The 18,578-nt window shown below is 56.7% G+C and overlaps 1 protein-coding gene across 1 annotated transcript in view; it reads right to left on the bottom strand.

The window, feature by feature from the left end:
• Positions 1-1,228: 1,228 nt before the first annotated feature.
• The window catches only part of SH3TC1 (SH3 domain and tetratricopeptide repeats 1), a 43,884-nt gene continuing 26,534 nt past the window's right edge, over positions 1,229-18,578 (bottom strand). Inside the window, 7 exon segments of the mRNA XM_030920280.1 lie at positions 1,229-1,625; positions 4,582-4,778; positions 5,854-6,004; positions 6,728-6,850; positions 10,320-10,470; positions 11,699-11,879; positions 15,403-17,067. Coding sequence (XP_030776140.1) covers positions 1,368-1,625; positions 4,582-4,778; positions 5,854-6,004; positions 6,728-6,850; positions 10,320-10,470; positions 11,699-11,879; positions 15,403-17,067 — 2,726 coding nt within the window. The 3' untranslated portion in view covers positions 1,229-1,367.

An 18,578-nucleotide genomic window follows, 5' to 3' on the forward strand; every position in this document is an offset into this window, starting at 1 on the left:
CCTGTGGCGCTCCCAGAACCTCCTGGCTCTGTCACCTCTGCTGGGTGGAAAACCAACCCAGGACTGAAGCAGCAGATGGGTGCCTGGTTCCTTATTATCAGAGCTCCGCCCACTGGCAAGTCTCTCTCCGGGCCTCAGTTTCCCCTTCCATTAAACGAGGGGCTTGGGGGATAGCAAGGAGGGGTAACTGCTTAGTGAGGATGGGAGGTTTCTTCCGGGGAGATGAATCCATTTTGAAAGTAGATGGTGTGAGTGGTTGCACAGGACTGTGAACGCACAAATGCCACCACATGATTCACGTTGAAATAGTTAATTGCATGCGATGTGAATGTCACCTCATTTAAAGTGTTTAAAAGAGGGGCCTGGGAGAGTGCAGTGTATGTAAGAATCACGTGGGACACCCACAGTCTCTGAACCTCGGTTTCCTTGCCGTAAACTGGCAAAGAGACCGTGTGAGCTGTGTTCCCTGGGGCCAAGAGATTCCAAGAAGGAAAACCTGGGATTCCTGGGACTGGGATGAGGGCCAGGGGCCGGAAGGGGAGGGGTATGTGGGGACGGCTGGGGGGCAGCCCAGATAAGGCTTTCAATACTGGGTAGCAGTGTCTACACAGGCGGTCTGTGTACATCCCTGCATCTCACTTCCCGCAGGGCTGACCAGTGGCCAGAGGTGGGACTGGCCGGGCTTGGCCCAGCCAAGTCTGGGAGCAGAGGACACTGAGGGAGGGATCCTCGGGGCCACCCTCACTGGCCTGTGACTCTCCTGACACAAGAGAGGTCCGGGAGCTGACCTTGGGTCCTAATGAGGGACACCTTCCTGGCAGCGGGCTGGCAGGGTGGTGTGGTAGTCAGTGTACTGGGCTCTGCGTCTCCACCCCTACCTGCTGTGTGACGGTGGGCCAGACACCTAACCTCTCTGTGCCTCTATTTCTTCAATGGCGAACAGGGGCACTAGCAGCCCCCACATCCAGGCACAGTGGCCTGAAGATTAAAGGCAAGGGTGGCACAAGACCTACAGCAAAACCTCTCAGCAGGGAGCTGCCCAGGGAGTTCCACCACCACCTCCCATCTGGCCACCAAGGAAACCGAGGCTCATGGTGACCTGGCCCAGGTCTGTTGGACTCAGGGTCCTTCTCATCCCCCAGATCAGAGGGCTGCCACCAGGGAAGGAGCTGGCACCTAGACCCCGCCCAGGAAGCACACAGGGAAGGATGCCATGGGGACTTCGGTATGTTATTGCAAAAAAAAATTTATTGCTATTTGAACCCTGCTTTCATGTCTCCATTTCCCAGAAAATGAGCCACGGGAGACACCAGGAGAGGCAGGAGACCATCCTCCTTGCACAAAACCCACTCCCTCGGATGCTGTCCTCAGCGAGGGTGGCTGGGGGCCAACCAGGGGGCCCACCCGCAGAGTGGCAGAGGAGGCAGGTTGACCCTGCGGACGTTGAGCTCTGTGGCAAAGGTCCTGGCCTTCTGGTAGAAGAAGAGCGACTTCTCGCGGTCCAGGAGGAAGTTGTGGTAGATGGTGGCCAGCCGCGTGTAGATCTTCAGCTGTGCCTTCTTGTTGCCCAGGTCCATGGCGGCTGCCAGTGCCAGCTGGTAGTACCCAGCTGCATCAAACGGGTCCTGAAGGGGACAGGCCATGCTCAGCAAAAGGGGGACTCGGAGCCTGTCTTCCCAGAGGCCGTTCCTGTCTCCAGGTCATTCCACGTGTCCAGCCAATGCTGGCTCACCCCATGAGCCCCAAAGCCTGTGACACTGCTGTGGTCTCAGCTGCAGGAGGTGGGGACGACCCTGACACCCCTGGAAGCCTTCCTGACTATCCCTACACCCCACTCACCCCAAGCCTCCTACCCCAGTCCCACCCTCTCTGCAGGCAGTGGCTGCTTTCCCCATGGGCTGAGGTCAGGGCAGATCCTGCCTGCTCTGAGAGTTCCATGCAGGACCCGTGGCTCCAAGCCACAGCAGGGGCACACCATTGAGTGACCCAGGCTCCCCTCTGGCCCCTGTCCATGCTGACCATTTCCAGGCCCTCCACGGGCAAGGCCAGGTACAAAACCATCTCACAGGTGTCCTCTCTGGCAATGTTCCCTGAAATATTGACAGAGTGTGACTCCCCAGACATCCACTCCCATTTTCAATGCATCTTTGGCTCAAACTCACCATCCCTGGGTTAGGATGCCACCTCCCAGACCTCCTCCTTGACCCTCCCATCCCCCACCCGGCTTCTCCCCAGGCGCCTCCTCCACGTGGGGGTCACCCAAGGGACCTCTCTAAGGCCCAGGCCTGGCCTGTCCCCCTTTACCATCTCAAGATGGCTCCCAGGGCCAAGGACAAACTCCAAGATGCAGCAGTCCATTCCCTCACTGCCCTGCCCCACACACGGAGCAGGGGTGTGAGAAGTCCCCGAGTCACCGCCACTGCTCATCCAATGCCCCCCGGCCCAGCCGAACACTGGACTCTGTGCTGGGTGCATGGCTGAGCCTAACGTCCTTGCTCCCAGCTCCCAGTCTGAGGGACCTGGGAGTGAACACTGACCACACAGGGTGGCCCGGGCTGTGGCAGAGGGAAGCCCAGGAGCCTGTGGGGGGCCCAGGAGGCCCCAGACTCAGCCGAAGGTGGGAGGCAAGGGCTTCCGGAAGGGGTGGGGGCATCCCAACGAAACAGGAAGGTGCCAGCCAAAGCATGTCTCTGTGTGTGCCTGTGTGTGTGTGCCTGTGTGTGTGTGCCTGTGTGTGTGTGCCCCTGTGTGTGTGCCTGTGTGCGCGTGGGTCTGTGTGCGCACCTGTGTGTGCCTGTGCGTGTTTGTGTGCCTGTGCCTGTGTGTGTGCCTGTGTGTGCGTGTGCCTGTGCCTGTGCGTGTGCCTGTGCCTCTGTGTTTGTGTGCCTGAGTGTGCGTGTGCCTGTGTGCGTGCCTGTGTGTGCATGCCTGTGTGTGCGTGTGCCTGTGTGTGTGCCTGTATGTGCGTGTGCCTGTGTGCATTTGCATGTGCATTTCCATGTGCCTGTAGTGTGTGCAGCAGCTAGTGAGTGGCAGGCTGAGCCAGGACACACCTAATCCACCCTATTCCAGGGTACTCTCACATGTAGACCAAAGGGGACCCCATTTTAGAGGCAATCGGCAAAGATGTCCATTTACCCCTGCCTCTCTGCCAGCCTTCCAGGCCCCATCCAGCCCAGCTTTCTCTCCCACTCCTCTGGGCCCTGGGTCCAGAGCCTCCTATACAAGGAGGAGGGTGTGGCCTTGGAAAGACAGCCGCCCTTGGGGAATTCCGAGGGGGCCTCCCTGTGGGAAGCTGGCCTGGGCTGACAGCATAGTCACCATGAGGCCCACAGGGCTGTGCATGGGAAGCCGGTGAAGGAGGTCTCTGCCCCTCGACCCCAACCGTGGACTTCGGCCTCTCAGGTACTACTTGGCCCTTTCCTTCCTCCTGGGCAGGTGGAGTGGGCGGCAGGCTTGACCAAGACAGATAAAGGCCCCTTCTGGGAGGCCCGTCCCCTGGGTCCCAGGCGAGCCCCTGAGCAGTGAGTGGTGTCCCTCTGGGCCTGACCCCTGGCACCTCCTTTCCTTGTCTGGCTGGGACTTGGGAGGCCACAGGGACTGCTTTTGACCACCAGGTGTCGCCAGCACTGGGCGGGGGCCTCCCGGGCAGCCCCAGGCCTGCGGTGGGGGATACGGGGCGGGGTCTTAGGGCTGCCCCAGCTCCTCATGTTGTTCTAAGGCCCCCAAGATCTTGGTCCCTGGACTGGAGCGCCCTGGCCCCTCAGCCCATAAGGAGCACTGACGCGGTGCCGGTGCGATGCTAGGAGGGGCGGGCACCTGCTGGGCAGAGGGGTGGAGACACCCCAGGTCCGAGTCTGCCAGTCCCAGCTGTCCACCCCTGCAGGGCTGGGGGCAGAGGGAGCACAGGTCCCAGCACCTCCCCTCGAGACAGACCCGACCCAGCAAGGCCTCAGCCTGGCTGGCTGGGACCCCCGCCCCCCACACTGCACCTGCCGTGAGCTGGGATTCCCCTGTCTGTGAAACGGATGGTAAGACACTGGTCCCACCCCACCCTTCCTGGGTGATGTGAAGATTCAAGGTGTCTCGGGACTCCAGGAAGGAGTTGCTCGGTGCAGGCTGGCACCCTGGGCAGGCTTCCTAGAGGAGGCGCTGGGATTTGGGTTGGATCTTGCAACGTGGATTTAATGTGAGGATGATGCCATCCTCCAAAATGTCTCCCGACCCTGTTTTCTTAGTTAAATGCAATTTGACACTTGACTGTCAAGACTCAGCTTTGGTGTCACCTCCTCCAGGAGGGCCCCCCTGACTATAATCCCCCTTCTTTACCCAGAGGCCACCATTGCCCGCTCATGTGTCAGCCTCCCAGGCTGAGACTGAGTTCTTGAGGGTGGGGCCTGGCCAGCTTGAGAGCTGGGTTGTATCTGCTAACCTTGCCGGCTCCTCCAGCCACGTGCAGAGCTCCAGGGAGGCCACTGGGCCATTCCTAAGGAAGGCTGGAACCCAGGCCTCTGGGGTCTGGGTGGAGATCCCACTCCAAGGGGGCCGGGAACACCCCAAGCCCTGCCCCTCTCCACCCACCTTCAGGTCGTAGAAGATGATGTCACCGAGCACCAGGTACACCTTCACGTAGTAGAGGGTCTCCTCGTCGAACTCCAGCGGCGAGTTGCAGAGCGACAGGGCCTTGAGGTAGAAGTGCTCCGCCAGTTCGCTGTGGCCCAGCCGGTGGTGCAGGGCAGCCAGCCGGTGGTAGGCCACGCGCTCGTTCAGCCGGTCCCCTGGGGTGTAGGCCAAAGGGGCAGGTGTGAGGACGTGGCTCCCTGGGGCAGGCGGGGCACAGGCCCCTCAGGAGCAGGTATGCAGACCCCGAGCAACACCTGGCTTGCCTCCAGGCACCTGTGGTCACCTAGGCAGCTCTGGCCAGTCCTTTCCGGGTTCCCAGACTCACTTTCTCATCTGCAAAGCAGAACTAATAAGACCTGACCCCGTCTACTGTGAGGTTTTGGCAAAGTCGGACTTAGATGGCCCAGCTCTGTGCCTACACATAGCCACCTGCCTTTACTCACTGGTTTTAACCAGGAAACCCCAAAAGCCATGCAGTCCAGGTGCTCCCGGGCACCAGGGCTCCAGGCAACCCACAGACGTGACATCCGACTCCTCCTGGGTGTGTCATGATCAGAGCCCCCTACCCTGGGGAGTCACCACATGCCTGAGCTCCAGGACCCCCACAGATGCACAATCCCACCTAGGCTGTCTCTGATGTCCTCCCCTTTTCAGGACGAGTGCCATGGAGCCTGCATTCAATGCATTCCCAAACAGCTGCACACCTACTGTGTACTGGGCCCCGGGGCACAAGGCACTGGGGCATGCGGCCTGCCCAGGGCTCCCTGTCTCTGGAGGAGGACAGATAACCCTGGCACAGCACCAGGGGATGCCCGGCCTTAAGGGGCAGGCTGCTGGAAGGGGAACTGGGATTTCATCAGCCAGAGAGCCATGTGGTTGATGAGGGTGGGAAGGGCACAAGAGAAAGGGAATGTGCCACACAGTCTGGCACATACAGGGACCAATGAGATGCCTAGCATGTCTGGAAGGCAGAGGGCTCACTGGGCGGCCCTTGTGGTCAGCAGTGGGAAGAGGCAGAGGAAGCAGAGCTCAGCCAGGCAGGGAGCTCTGCACTGTGTGAGAGACCTCGGGCTGTGCCCCACGGACGGACGGGGAAGCCAGCTGGGCACATCTGCCTGCCTGGAAAGACCAGGAAAATCCCGCAGCTGTTTCGGCTCCTGCCCTGCAGACCTGGAGGCTCAGCTCTGGCAAAGTGTGGGTCCTGGCAGGGCGGGGACTCAGGGGACTTACCCAGAGTGATGCTGAGTGCTAGGGCCATGTGGGCAAACTCCAAGCCCTCCTGGGGCTCTTCCAGCGTGGCCAGCAGTGCCACCAGCTTGTTGCACAGCCGCAGCTCCGCCTTGCGGTTGCCCGTAGTCACTGCCAGGGGCAGGGCCCGGTCCTACCACACAGGCAGGTGGGGTCAGGCTTCCCGCAGCACCCACCTTGCCCAGCGCCCTCCTCAGAGCTCGAACATGTGCTTGGAGCTTCCCATGCCCCAGCTACCCCTGGACCTCAACACAGCTCTGTGCTCTGGGATAACGCACTGGTTCAGACACCCAAGTTGGGGGCTGAAGAGTCACCTGAGGCCTATCCAGCTACACCCGGCAGCCTCAGACCAGCCTCTCCCACCTGGGCACCGGGGGTCTGACTGGGGGGAGCCAGCACTCCTCTCTGCTCTAAAAACACCACATTTATCTGTGCCCAGGGCTGAGCCACACCGTGAGCTCAGGGGAAGGGAGAAGCCGTCCCCACTTCGGGGTGCAGGCAGACCCGGGCCCTGGCCCTGGGCCTCGCACTGACATGCTGTGTGTCCTCTGACATGTCCCTATGCCTCTCTGAGCCTCAGTTTCCTCATCTGGAAGATGGGGACAGGACTTCCCGCTCATGGTTGCTTGAGATCATCAGGTACAAGGGTAGGGCCATTGCCATGTCCAGGCCCCAAGCGTTTGTCCCAGGCAGGGGGCATGGTCAGTATCATTCCCGGTGAGACCACTGGGAAACTAAGCATGGACATGGGTGGCCCTGCCTCCAGGTGGGAGGCCTCTGCCCTGCCACACCTGTGCCTCAGCCCTCCAGGTGCCCCCCCTGAGGCCAACCCACATCAGCCCACAGGCCAGCTCACCTGGTAGAAGGACACGGCTTTCTCCCGCTCCCAGGCCCCATTGAAGAAGATGTCTCCAGCTGCCTCAAACAGCTCCAGCCCCAGGTTGGGGTCGCCTGTGTACAGGGCCACATTCTGTGCCACCTGAAAGGAGGCAGAAGTTCCCTCAAGACCCACACCTGGCAAGGTGGCCACGCCCACCTTCACCATCCTCCTTCCTCTCACACACTGCAGGTATACCTAAGCATTTTTCAGACCCTGTGCATTAGGGCTACCCCCACCACTGGCATGAGGACAATGAACTGATGCACATGAGTGCCACGAGGTGACTGAGCAGCTGCAGCCCAGGAGCCCGACACCTGTGAATTCTACCACCAGGGCTAGCCCTAGCCCACTCCCCCTGCACTCAAACCAGTCTCCGTGGCCCCCAGATTGCTGGGAGCCCATCCCCTGGCTCCTTTCTGCGTTGCCACATCCCTGCCACAGCTCAGGGCCGCACATCAACAGTGTTTGTGAGTGGGCCTGATCCCCTCTTGGCCATGAGCTCTTGATCCCTCTCCTCAGCTCAAGGAGGTATACAGTAGGTGCTCAATAATGAAAGCTTCACCAGGCTCGTGGGCTTCACAATTTGTTCCAGATCACACTGTGTTTGGGAAAGCCTCTGAAAACAGCTGCTATGATAGATTCATTTTGTAAGGAGAAGTGTCACGTGTCGCTTGGAGCAAGTTCTTCTGTGTGTTAACTTAGTGGCCACATTATTTGAGCATGTGCTGTATACCAGCAGGTGCTGGGCACTGTGAGGGGCCATGCCTCTGCCCTCAGGGAGAAGATGCTGGCCACTGGGGGAGGATATGAGGGAACCAGTTGGAGGGAGGGAAAAAGCATACAACAGGTGCTCAGCAGTGGCTTAAGAATGAGTGGATGGATGGATGAATGGATGAGCAGAAGTATAGACACATGGATGGATGGATGGGTGTGTGCATAGATGGATGCATGGATGGGTGGATGGATGGATGGATGGACGGAAGGACAGATGGATGGTTGGACAGATGAATGGATGGATGGATGGGTGGGTGGGTGGATGGATGGATGGATGGATGGGTGGTTGGAATGATGTGTGTATGTATGTATGCATGGGTGGAGGATAGATGATGTATGTACATATGGATAGATGGGTGGATAGACAAATGTATGGATAAACAAATGGACAGATAGATGAATGGAGGGATGGATTAATAGGTAGATTGGTGGGTGGATGGATGAAGGATGGATGGACGAACAGGTGAATGGATCGATGGGTGAAAGGATGGATGATGGAAGGATGGATGGATGATGGATGGATGGATGGATGGATGAATGGATGGGTGGATGGATGATGGATGGATGGAAGGATGATCAGGTGAATGGATGGATGATGGAAGGATGGATAGATGATGGATGGATGGATGAATGGATAAATGGATGGATGGATGGATGGATGATGGATGGATGGAAGGATGAACAGGTGAATGGATGGATGATGGAAGGATGAATGGACGGATAGATGGACAAACAGGTGAATGGATTGACAGATGGGTGAATGGATGGATGATAAAAGGATGGATGAATGATGGAAGGATGAATGGACAGATGGATGGATGATGGATGGATGGATGATGGATGGATAAATATATGGATGGATGGATGATGGATGGATGGAAGGATGAACAGATGGATGGATGGATGATGGAAGGATGGAAGGATGGATGAATGGATAAATGGATAGATGGATGAATGATGGATGGATGGAAGGATGAACAGGAGGTGAGTGGATGGATGATGGAAGGATGGATGGATGATGGATGGATGGATATATGGATGAATGGATAAATGGATGGATGGATGAATGATGGATGGATGGAAGGATGAACAGGTGAATGGATGCAAGATGGAAGGATGAACGAATGATGGATGGATGGATGGATGAATGGATAAATGGATGGATGGATGGAAGGATGAACAGATGAATGGATGGTTGATGGAAGAATGAATGGACACATGGATGAACAAACAGGTGAATGGATGGATAGACAGGTGAATGGATGGATAAAAGGATGGATGAATGATGGATGAATAGACAGATGGATGGATGATGGATGGATAGATGGATAAATGGATGAATGGATGAATGATGGATGGATGGAAGGATGAATGGATGGATGATGGAAGGATGGATGGATGATGGAAGGATGGATGGATGGATGAATGGATGGATGGATGAATGATGGATAGATGGAAGGATGGAAGGTGAGTGGATGGATGATGGAAGGATGGATGGATAATGGATGGATGGATATATGGATGAACAGATACATGGATGGATGGATGGATGAATGATGGATGGATGGAAGGATGAACAGGTAAATGGATGGATGATGGAAGGATGGATGGATGGATGGACAGATGAACAGGTGGATGGATGGTGGGTGAATGGATGAATAAGAATGGATGAATGATGGATGGATGAATGGATGGATGAATGGATGGATGGATGGATGGATGGATGGATGATGGATAGATGAATGGAAGGAGGAACAGGTGAATGGGTGGATGATAGAAGGATGGATGGATGGAAGGATGAGCAGGCGAGTGGATGGATGATGGAAGGATGGATGGATGATGGATGGATGGATGATGGAAGGATGGAAGAATAAACAGGTGAATGGATGGATGATGGAAGGATGGATGGAAGAATGGATGAACAGGTGAATGGATGGATGGTTGGGTGAATGGATGGATGATAAAAGGATGGATGATGGATGAATGGACAGGTGGATAGATGGATGATGGATGGATGGAAGATGGCTGGATGGATAGAAGGATGAACAGTTGAATGGATGGATAATGGAAAGATGAATGGAAGGATGGATGAACAGGTGAATGGATGGACGAACAGGTGAATAGATGAATGATGGACGGATGGATGGACGGATGGATGGATGGATAGATGGATGATGGATGGATAGAAGGATGAACAGTTGGATGGATGATGGAAAGATAGATGGAAGGATGGATGGATGGACGAACAGGTGAATGGATGGATGGACAGGTGAATGGATGGATGATAAAAGGATGGATGGATGATAGATGGATGGATGGACAGAGGGATGGATGATGGATGGATGGATGGAAAGACGAACAGGTGAGTGGATGGATGATGGAAGGAAGGATGGATGGATGGATGGGTGATGGATAGATGGATGGAAGGACCCACAGGTGAATGGGTAGCTGATGGAAGAATGAATGGATGGATGGAAGGATGAACAGGTAAACAGATAGATGATGGAAGGATGAATGGATGGGTGGATGGACAGGTGAATGGATGGACAGACGGGTGAATAGATGGATGACGAAAGGATGGATGAATGATGGATGGATGAATGGACAGATGGATGGATGATGGATGGATGGATGACGGATGGATGGATGGACATGGATAGATGATGGATGGATGGATGGAAGGATGAACAGGTAAATAGATGATGGAAGGATGAATGGATGGAAGGATGAATGGATGGATGGATGGTCAGAGAGTGAACAGCACAGGGGCCCTCCTGCATCCCTTGCCACTCACCTGGATGTACAGGTCCACCAGCTCGCTCTGCCGCAGGATGTAATAGATCTTCCCTGCTTGCAGCCAGGCATGAGCCTCCTTCTCTTTCTTCTGGAGGTCAATGAAAATCCCCAGACTTCGTTTGGTGTAGTCTAGAGCGGATTTGTAGGCCCTGGAATCAGACACAGGTGTCAGAACAAGGGCTCTCATCCTCCTGGAACCAGTCTGCCTCTTCCTGTGGGTCTGGTGACAGATGAATCTGGAATGTGGGGACTGGGAACAGCCCTCTTGTGTGTGCAGTGTTCTGCCCTTCCCAGGCTGCTGGGAGGGCCAGGGTGAATACACACGGCATGGAAAAGAAGAAGGACATCCTTCTGAGGGAATCGAGTATCATGCTGCCCTGTGGCAGGAGGAGTGTGCTAGTCCATCTCCCCTGCCTCCCAGACACGGCCTGTGTCTTCTCCAGATGCACCAGGAGCCGTTAGTGTTCAGAGGCTATCTAGGCCGATGGTTCTCAAGGTGTGCAGGCATCACAGTCACCCGGAGGCCTGTCCGTCTAGCTTGCTGGCCCTGCCCCCAGAGCTTCCAGCTCCACAGGCTTGGGGCAGGCCATAGAACTCCCACTTGCCACAAGCTCCTAGGTGACATGGATGCTGCTCTGCTGGTCCAGGCACCACACTGTGAGAAGCATGGCTCTAGCACACTGGCCCATTTTCCTTCTGTGAAACTGAGGCCAAGACTGGAGCCAGTCTCCCGGGTCTCCGTGGAATCTGGCTCCTTCCCTGCTCTCTCAGTAAGTTCGACACTGGAGGGGGTGTGACTGCAGCAATATCACTGGGCCCTATGGGTGGGGTGGCCAGGGCCATGGTTACCCCACCAGGTCAGGATGCTCGGGGGAAGCCGAGTGGGCCACATATGGGACATGAGACCTTGAAACCCTGCCCCAGGGAAGCAGGTGACACAACTGGCTCTGGCTTCTGTGGGAAAGAAGCCACAGGTGGCTGCTGTGGTCACATTTAAGGGGACAGATGAAGGCCAGGAGTGAAGACTCGGGGCACGCAGAGGTCAGATGACAAAAGCCACTATAGTAGGAAGAATAGCCCAGAATGCACGTACTGCCTCTGCTGGGGTTGAGATGACCTTTGGGGAGGTGTGCAGGCAGGGATGGGAAGACGTGTCACCCAACAAGGGAGACTCAAGCTGGGACTCACGGGCCATCAGCAGCCCTGGGACGACCCCAGGCCCATCAGCTCAAAGCATCTGATGCCAAGGAACCAAATGATCCCAAGGAGAGGGGCTGCTGGGGCCCTGGGCCAGTTTCCCTGTGCCCCCTTCCCTGCCCTGTCCCCCCGCCCCCTTGCCCCCCTCCCCGCCCCCACCACTGCAAAGCCAGCCCTCACCGCTCGGTGCCCAGGGACAGGTAGAGCTGACTGATGGTCTCCAGGAGCTGCCCCTCCAGCACCTTGTCAGCCACCTTGCGGGCCAGGGAGAGCTGGAGCTCATGGTAGATGACACACTGGGCCTCGCTGGGCATGACAGCGCTGTAGAAGTAGCATAGCCGCTGGACGGCCTGCAGCTGGCCTGGGCAGAAGACAAAAAGGAAGACGTCAGCCTCCCAGCATCGAAGCGAGGCTGGCTGGGCTCGGAGGCCCCTGCGCTGTGCTTGCCTCTTTCACACCTCTGTAAGCCTGGGCCCCATAGGCGGGGAGCCTGAGCGCAGACAGGTCATGCACCCGTGCAAGGGCAGCCGCTGAGCACACCGTGACATGGGCACAGCTTGGTGCAGATGCTCATGGTAGAGGCCGGCCTTCTTTACAACCCCCAGGGCCGAGGTCCTGGCCAGGCTCGGCCCTGCACCAGGTCATCTATTTATGTTTCACAAAGCCCCTCTGGCGAGGACCAGGGCCACCTTCAGTCTGAGCTGATGAGGCCAGGGGCACAAGTAGCCCCTGTCGCAGATGGAACCTTGAGAGAGCAAAGCCAAGCATCATGTCTGCCACACACGGCATCATGTTGGGGGAATGGGGTTCAAAGCTGGCCCCTGGCGTTCCCACACATGCTTCTCTCACGCAACCAGGCTCCAAACCCACAGGCTCACTGGCCTCTCCCAAAGCCAGGGTGCTGGGAATGGTGGAAGCTTCTGATTTTCTAGTGTCAAAAACATTCCAGAGATTAACACCGGAAACCAGGTACACCAAATGGACATCTGTCACACACATCACCCAACAACAGCTGAATACACAGTCCCCTCGAGCGCCCACGGGACATTCCCCACGACAGACCACGTGCCAGGCCACAAAACGAGCCTCAGTGAATGGAGAAGGACTGAGACCAAAGCAGAGGTGTTCTTCAGCTGTACTGGCACAAAACTGGAAATCAAGAGTGAAGGAAAGTGGGAAACTCAAAAATATGTGGAAATTACACACTCCTAAACAACCAGTGAGTCAAAGAAGAGACCGTCAGGGAAACTGAAAACTAATTTGAGAAGAATGCAAACAAATGCATAGCCCGGGCCAGCGCGGTGGCTCATGCCTGTCATCCCAGCACTGTGGGAGGCCGAGGCGGGAGGATCGCTTGAGTCCAGGAGTTTGAGACCAGCCTGGGAAACACGGTGAAACCCCATCTCTACAAAAAAATACAAAAATTAGCTGGGCGTGCTGGTGCATGTCTGTAATCCCAGCTACTCGGGAGGCTGAGGCATGAGAATGGCTTGAACCTGGGTAGAAGTTGCAGTGAGCCAAGATTGCACCACTGCACCCCAGCCTGGGCAATAGAGCAAAACTCTGTCTTTAAAAAAAAAAAAAAAAAAAAAAAAAAAAAAGCACAGCATATTAAAAATTCCAAGATGCAGCAAAGGCAGTGCTAAAAGGGAAATTAATAACTGTAAATGTCTACATTCAAAGAAAGAAGAAAAATCGCAAATCAAAAACCTAAGTGAACAAAGTGGTGAACCCAAAGTGAACAAAAGGAAGAATATAATAAACATGAGAGTGGAAATGGGAAGTAAAAATACAGAGAATGGAAAAACAAAAGGGATAGTCAACAGAACCAAAAGTGGGTTTTTTGAAAATAATAACAAAATTGACAAATCTTTCACCAGACTGACCAAGAAAAAAGGACACAAATGACTCAAATCAGAGACTGAGCACCATGGCTCACGCCTGTCATCCCAGCGCTTTGTGAGGCCGAGGTGGAAGGATCGCTGAGGCCAGCATTCAATACCAGCCTGGGGGAACATGATGAGACCCCATCTCTAATAAAAATAAATAAATAAACAATTACAAACCCAAGTTTCTAAAATCAGAAATGAAAGAGGAAACATTATTGCCGACCTGACAGAAATAAAAGGATTCCATGAAAACACTACGAACAATTGTACACCAACAAATCAGACCATCTAGACACAACAGCCAAACTCCTAGAAAGACACAAACTACCGAAAGTGACTCAAAAATGACCCCAAGTAAGCATGTGGGGTATCAGCCCCGCCCTCAGTCTCCTTGACCGTTCAGTGCAGGGTGGGGAGACAGGGAAGCATGATCCCCATTCCCTGGCCTGCATTTCCAAGTCTGAATCCCCCAGCACCCTGAGGAGGGCCTCGTAGGAGGAGGTGCCACAGGCTATTGTGCCAGGAGCCACCGGAGGCTGCAGTGGGGGCTGGGGCGCTGGGTTCCTGGAGGGTCTCCTTCCAGTCAGACAATGCCCCTAGGGAAGAAGCCTGGGTCTGAACCCCCCACCCCTCCTTGGGCAGATGTGTGGGACCGGGGCCAGGCCTGTGCTGGGAAATGGGCAGATTTGGCCACAGCCCCTGGGGCTCTGGGCCAGGCCACAGGAGGCACCTCTGAGTGGTCTCACTATGCCATGACATCCATCCTGGGAGGATGGACAAAGCGCTGCAAGGCAGAGGGGACTCACAACAGTATCCCTTGTCTCGGCCGTTTCCCTGGACTCAACTTCCTCACCTATCCTCTGTGGCCTAGATTTCGGACAGCCCTGCCCACCTACTGTCCGTTCACTGCTCAGTCTGCAGTGACTGTTCTATAGCACTCCATGGCTCCCCAGTGCTCTTGGGGAAAAGGCCAAGCCACAGCCTGAGGCCCCAGGCCCTGCGTAGCTCTCCAGAAGAGCTTCTCACCATCCAGCACCCAACCCACCCACTCCCAACTCTGCACTTCCCTGCATAAGCCCTGCTCACTCACCCCCGCTCACACCCCACTCATCTCTGCTCACACTCCCGCTCACTCACCCCTACTCACTCACCCCTATCACACCCCCGCTCACTCACGACCACTCATACCCCACTCATCCCCGCTCACACCCCCGCTCACTCACCACCACTCACACCCCACTCTTCCCCGCTCACTCACCCCCACTCGCTCACCCCTGGGCCTTCACACAGGCTACACCACCAGCCCCTCCCCCACCACCTATTACTTGACTAAATCCTCTCAACCCTCTGGTCCCAGACTAAAGAGGCTTCCCTAACCCGGGGCCAAGTGCTGCCCCGCCATCACGCCACTCACCCTTTTGTGGCTTCTCTGGCCTGAAGTTCACATTCCCATGCTCAGCCCCTGCCACCCGAGGACCCCACAAGCCCCAAATGTGGGTGGGGCCTGGCACACTCTGCACAACGAGCTGCTTTTGCATGAACTGCTCTGCGACTCTGGGCAATCACCCGCCCCTGTGTCCTCTGTGAAGTGGGATGACAGGTGCACAGGGCTGCTGAGATACCAAGCAGATAATACGGGCACGAGAACTGGCGTTGAGGGCCTAGTTCATGGAGGGGCCCCAAGTCCGAGCTCAGCAGAGCCTGCCTTGATCCCAGGGTTATGTCTGGGGATTCCCAGCATGCAGGACTTTCCGTGCTCAAGGCAGGATGGTCCCTGGGCAAACCGGGAAGAGCTGGCTGCCCCAGTAGGGCACAGAGGGCCTGGCCCTGTGTGAGAACCGCCTGTCTCTAGGGCGCTTGCCAACATCTGCTGTTGGCCACGACTCAGCACTTTCGATGGTGGAAAAACCACCACTTGTTTCTGAATCACAAACCCTAGGTGTGCCCTGACCCGAGTGGCCCCAGAAGGCGCACAGGAGGAACTGGGGCACTCACTCTCCACGTGACCCATCTCTACGGCGACCAGAAGGGCCCACTCATAGTAGCCCTTGCCCTGCTGGGCCGGGCCCTGGCGGGTGCAGAGGTGGCCCAGCTGCAGGAGTACGTGGGTGAAGTCCCGGCCACACTCCCCGCAGGGCAGTCTCGAGAACAGCCGCACGGCCTCCAGGAGGTAGTGCTGGGCCAGCCTGCTGGCACCCGCGTGCAGGCACAGGGCCCCGAAGTTGGCCAGCACCACTGCCTGGTTCCTCCGCTGGCCCAGGTCCCGAGCCGCCCGTAGGGCACGGTAGTAGCCCTCGGCTGCCTGCCTCGTCCGGCCCGTCCTCTTCAGAGCCACAGCCACCATGTTGGCAATCACACCCTCCTGGTCCTCGCTGGCCACCACTGCATCCTGGACAGACTGCAGGATGTCCAGGGCCACCGGGCTCTGCCCATGAAGCACGTGCAGCCAGGCCAGGGCCACCAGGCGGTCCACGATGGCACTGACTCCGGCAACAGCACTGGCTTCCACTGCCTGCGTCATGAAGGTGATGGCTGGGCCGTGGTAGCCATGATGGCTGTACAGTTGGGCCAGGCTGGCGTGGAGAAGGCCGCGCAGCGCCTGGCCTGTGCCCGGGGTTAGGGAGGCCAGCGCTCGCCTGAGGTAGTGGGAAGTCTGGGTGGGAAGGCTGTGGGGCTGGAGGGCGTTCTGGAGCACCAGGTTCACGCTCCTCAGCGAGCCGGCCAGAGAGTCCTGTGTCCTCAATGAGGCCACCTTGACACAGCTCAGCACCAGGTGAGGCAGGCACTTGCGGCTATAGATGTCAGCCAGGAGTAGGTAGCAGTCTGAGAGCCACGCAGCCTCTGGGGCTCCCGAGTCCCTGTGCAAAAGCAGCAGCCGCTCTAGGAAGGGCAGGGCCTCCTCGGGCTGCTTGAGGTGCACGTGGTGCCTGGCCAGCAGGAAGCAGGCCCGGGCCTCGGCCTGCAGGCTCTGGCCACCCACCGCCTGCCGCAGCGCCAGCTGCAGGAGCTCCCCCTCCGCCTCAGTGCTGCAGATGTGGCTGGGCATCCCCAGGAGCAGGGCCATGGCTTTGGGAACCACCTGTGTACACTTCTCCCGGTTCTTCTGCTTCCGGTAAATGCTGGCCAGGTTGGCGTACACAGCCACCACCAGGAACAGGTCCCCGAAACTGCCCTCCAGGGCCCCCAGTGCTTCCTCAAAGTACACTCGGGCCTGGGACAGCTTGAGTCTCCTGCTGCACAGCCGCCCCAGGAGGAAGCAGAGCCTGGCCAGGGCCATGAGGAGGCCAGCTTTCTTAGCCGCCCCTCGGGCCAGTGCCAGGCGCCCAGTCAGCTCCTCCTCATCGCTAAAGCTGCAGAACACACTGCTCAGCCATGGCAGCGCCACGTCGTACAGGCCACGGAAGCTGGCCTTGTACCCGGGGGTGTTCAGGAACAGCAGCAGTGAGCTCAGGGCCTCTGGGTCCTCCCAGTCATCCTCAGCTTCCAAGCAGAAGGAGGGCTCCTCGGGGTCCTGCAAGCTCACGTTGCTGGATGCCGCACAGAGACCCAAGGATGCTGGCTCCTGGGGGCAGCCTGGGCAGGTCTTGCATTGTTCCAGAACATTCTTCACCTTCTGCAGGGTCTCCTGTGGCTCCAGGCCCAGGCAAGGTAGAGGTATTTCTGCAAGTCATAAAAACATCTAGACAGATTAGAGTCCAGCAGTGAGTCCTTGGTCCACTGGGGGCAGGGTCCCCGCATCCCCGCCCTCTGTGTCCCTGGTGCAGCTTGCCATGAGACCTTGAGAATTATGTGCAATGCAAACCTGGGGCCTGGAGCACGTAGGAACTCCGGCACTATGGGGACAGAGAGAACACGCAGGCCCGTGGCCCGACTCTCCTACGAAATCACCCACCTGTCCTGCTTTGTCGCCCACCTGACAGCATGGTTTTAGGAGATTATGTCAGCTCAGCGATCCCTCAGAGATGCCTTTCCCTTTAGAAAGAATCAAAGCCTTCTAACTGGACCCACGTATATGCAGCACTACAACTACAAATGTAACTTCTGTCAGCATATCGGGCCCCCCGATGGGGTACAGGAATCCATGAAATCCTCAACAGCCAATCAGAGCTATTGATCAGCTCAAAAGCTGCTATGCAAAATTGGTAAAGCCACTGATGGCACAGGACAGGGGTGTGGTACCCAGGTACCAAGCTCCGTGCAGGGAAACAGACCATCCCTGCAGGAAGGATGGGAAAGCTTCCAGGCCCCTGTGGCCACCTTCACCTTGGATGGTCTGAAAACCTGAAGCCCACAGTTCCTAAAGGGTTAACAAAGGCCAGGCTGCTCAAGCTGCCCGCTGGCATCTGCTGGCTTCAGTGGATTCCTCGCCAAAGCCCCCTCCCAGAGGTGAGCAAACAAGCGCATTTCCTGTTGGAAAACCTGGGATGAAAGGAGGCATTACTGGGAAGGAAAAAACCTAGATTTAAACAGACTGTCTGTTTCAAGCTCACATGTAAAAACTATTTTCAATACAAACTGTCTCCTTATTCTTCTGTAAAGCCTTGGAATTAAAATAAATAAATAAATATGATTTAGAGGCAAATGTCTGACTTGACTACACTAGATTAGCTAAGAAATCTCCCCCACCAGGCAGAGGCACACAGCCCCTCCCAGCCACCACCCTGGCCTCCAGGACAGCTGAAGAGCCACGTGTCTTTGCTCCAGGGACTTTGGCAGAAGGTATAACCACCCTCTCCCCGAGGCTAAACCTACAACAGCCTTCCCTTCCCCACTGGCTTCCCGGGCCTCCTCTGGGACCTTGTGCCTGCATCCCAAATGTACTGGGATGGATCTCATTCCCAGGGAACTTCCAAGGGCCCTTGGGGCGTCCACATCACCAGGCTGTCCACATGCGGACCCTGTGTGAGGGGAAGAGACAGAGCCCCAGAGCGGAGATGGGAGGGCCTCCCTGAATCAGCCCCTCAGGAAGGAGCAGACCCTGCAGGGACCTCAGTTGAGGCCCCTGCAACCTAAGACTCTGAATTCTGCCACCGCTGAGGGCTGTGTGGCCTCCCATCTCTGAGGCAGAGCACAGGGCGAACTGCAGCTTCTCCAGGTCATGAGAAAGGAACCCACAGCTACATGTGGGCCCCAGCAGTGGAAAGGATGCCCCACCTCAGTCAGGGACCAGG

Source organism: Rhinopithecus roxellana, chromosome 2, assembly GCF_007565055.1.
Source record: "Rhinopithecus roxellana isolate Shanxi Qingling chromosome 2, ASM756505v1, whole genome shotgun sequence".
NCBI lineage: Eukaryota > Metazoa > Chordata > Mammalia > Primates > Cercopithecidae > Rhinopithecus > Rhinopithecus roxellana.